Genomic DNA, 3,280 nt, shown 5'->3' with positions numbered 1-3,280 from the left:
AGACACTCCACTACATCGTTTTATCTGCTGCTGCTTTTTAATGTCTGCACTTTATGAGTTTTAGTGTGTCTTAAGTGTGTTTAACAGTGTGTTGTATTTTTGTTGGAGTCTTGTCAAAGGAGAATTTCTGTGGGACAGACGATAAAGAGTTTCTTATCGATCTTATCTGATCTAATTTCATGTTAAGAGAATAAATATGAGAAGTGAGCTCCTCTGCTCTTACCTCGCTGTGCTCAATGAAGTTTTCATGTCTGTCTGTCTGTATTTCATGTGTCTGTCTTCACTCAGTGACTCTGCCTGTAAACACACTGATTAATTCCTGTTTTTTCATCTTTCAGGGCCAAAAGTCGTCATAGCACAACAAGACGGCGAAGCCATTTTACCGTGTTCCCTCAGCACTGAAGAAAACATCGAGCTAAAGCTGTTCGACTGGAAGAAAACTGCTCCGTCTGACGCTGATCGGAGAAAGGTTTTCTTTTATGATGGAGGAATCCATTACAACAACGGACGATCAGGTCAGAGCGAGCAGTTCAAAGGTCGAGTCTCTCATTTTCCTGAAGAACTGAAACACGGTAACGCCTCCATCATCATCACAAACACAAAGGTGACTGACAGCGGAGAATACACCTGTGATTTTCCTCGTCTGCAGCCACCTGAAAAATACCTCATTAAGCTGGTTGTTGGTGAGTATTTTCATAAAACAGATAAAGATGTCGATGTAATCTGAGTGTGAAAACTTATACAACAGCCCATCCAGAACCAGTGGTGGAAGAAAAATTTACTCAAGTACTGTGCGTAAGTACATTTTTGAGGTACTTGTGCTTTACATGAGTAATTTTTTTTCATGCCACTTGATACTTTTAAGTCCACTCTATTTCAGAGGGAATATTGTACTTTTTACTTTACTAAATGTATCTAATATCTGCAGTCACTTTGCAAATCCTGATTTTTGGATTTAAAAAACCTGAGAAAGTTAGAAAAATATGATGTTATAAAACAATTTAGAAAATTAATCCCCAACTATTTTGACAGACATTAAAAAAATAAAATAAAAATAATTGTGTTTGTTTTTTAAATAAAATATTTTTAAAATTTAGATGTGGATGCATTTGATATTTTTAACCCTTTTAGCACATTTTCCTGGTTAAACTTACATACTTTTACTGAAGTAAGATTTTTAATGCAGCACTTTTACTTGTATCAGAGTATTTTTAATGTGATATCAGTACTTTTACTTAAGTAAAGGATCTGCATATTTACTCCACCACTATCCAGGACACAAATCAGTCGTGTGTGTGAATATGAATCTGTTTCAGAAAGACAAAAAGTTAAATTAACATGGAAACACATTTCTGCTGTAGCTGTCTGAAAAGTTGATGATATCACAGAAAAACTCTAACGTGTTTTATTTTGTCTTTCAGGGCGTGTTTTAAAAGACAGAACAGGTGAAAACATCCCAGGTGAGTCCTGCGTCTGCTGACGTCATCCTGTGCCGCTCACATGTATGTGATGTTTGGGGCCATGGGACTGATTTCATAAAAAATACAAACTTTAAATCAGTGAGCAAAGAAAGTAAAAAGCTGTTTTAATTAGATGTGTTTTTTATGTCTCTCTGTGCTCCCGTGTTTGTGTCTACATAAACTACATAAACCACATTTACAAGCAGATGAAAGATGAAAAAAGCATCTTTATACTATGTTTGTATTGGTGTTGTTATCCTTTTTAAACTATTGTTTTCATCATGTTCACAGGTGCAGTTTCAAAGCCAAACATTGCAATACTTGCTGAAACTGATGACCGGGTGCTGCTGCGATGTGAAGTCAATGGTAATCCAGAGCCTGAAGTCGAGTGGAGGGACAGCTCTGGAAACAAACTTCCTGCTGAGAAGTTTCAGAAACAGAAAAGAGACGGCCGTTTCTTCATCACTCTGAACACAACTGTGACCAAGACCGACTGCTATCGCTGTGTGGCCACACAGATGAATATCAGCCATCAGAGTCATGCTGAGACCTTCGTGCGTCTGAATGGTAAGTATTTTAATCCTCAAATATTATAATTATTTATGTGTTTTTATGCATTTTAATGTCTGTTCAGACTGAACACTAAATGAATGAATGTGAGTAAAGAGGAGTCTGAAGGAGGATTTCAAACTCTGAGACTTCACTTTATTTATCAGAACAGGATTTTGTGGTACATTTTGAGATCACAAACAAAAAAACACTCCACATGTGCAAACACACAGTGGATGTACTGAATTATCACAAACTGAAAGAAAACCAGTCAATTTGACAGAAAAAAAATAGTTAAACGTGAGCTTTGTGTTCAGTCTGAATTCACCTGCAGAAACATGATTACTTATTTTATTTGTGTTGGATGTGACTGTAATTGTAAATGACTTCTTTATGTGCTGAACATGACACACAGTCACACTCTGGTTAACATGTTTCAGAGAAACTGTGGTCACTGAGACGTGGAGAGCAACATGAGACTTTCAGCACTGAAACACATTTGATCTCTGCCTCTTTGACTGAAAATCACAGTCACATTGAATAGAAACAAACCTGCTTTTTGATTCATAGAGTCTGATGAGATTAAATATTTGGCATCATATTTGTTCCTGGATGTTAAAGGTCAGATCTGAACTCCAGATGCTCTCTTCAGCTCTTCAGTGAGACGCTCAGACTGAAGCTCGGCTCTGACTCTGAGCTCCTTTTCTCTTCAGTCTGTTTCTTACAGTTGAGATGAAAACATGAACAAAACAAGGCCTGAACTGTTGTCTGCTCTGACTCTCAGAGTACTTTGGGATCAAAAGCTCTCTGATTGTTACACACAGTCGAGCTTTTTGTCAGAAATATCGGCGCAGACTAACTGCTGCGTGTAACTGTGGAGTCGCTGATTGTTCTCTGCAGAAAACACGACATGATCTCGTCCTGCAGGCTGTCCCGTTTATACACACACCGTTTCTGCCGTTACGTCCTCCTCCTTAAACACGAGACAACTCTGTCCCCAAATCTGCCATCGTACCTTTTATACGGATCGACGAGGCGACAAAACGGCGAGAAATTCCCGCCGTGAAGAGTCAGTGAGAGGAGCTTCTGATGAGTGATGATGACACGAATCACCAAACATCATCACAGATTTAACTCTGAATAAATATGCATGAGATGTTAAAAAAGGATGAGAACTTCTCTAGCTTCAGTTAAATTATAATTTACAAAATAATATAATATTTCTAAAAGTTATGATGACAATATTAATGTTAAACTTAATGTCCCAGTTT

General features: G+C 37.7%; 1 protein-coding gene across 1 annotated transcript; it reads left to right on the top strand.

Moving 5' to 3' along the window:
* Positions 1–338: 338 nt before the first annotated feature.
* Positions 339–2,027, top strand: LOC121966614 (butyrophilin subfamily 1 member A1-like; the record flags this gene model as incomplete). Its single annotated transcript, XM_042516691.1, has 3 exons — positions 339–683; positions 1,422–1,460; positions 1,752–2,027. Coding segments are annotated over 3 exons (660 nt in total), but the record flags the coding sequence as incomplete, so codon positions are not given.
* Positions 2,028–3,280: the final 1,253 nt, after the last annotated feature.

The sequence above is a fragment of the Plectropomus leopardus genome, unplaced genomic scaffold (assembly GCF_008729295.1).
Source record: "Plectropomus leopardus isolate mb unplaced genomic scaffold, YSFRI_Pleo_2.0 unplaced_scaffold25253, whole genome shotgun sequence".
NCBI classification, from domain to species: Eukaryota; Metazoa; Chordata; class Actinopteri; order Perciformes; family Serranidae; genus Plectropomus; species Plectropomus leopardus.
This window is presented reverse-complemented; position numbering and strand designations above follow the sequence as displayed.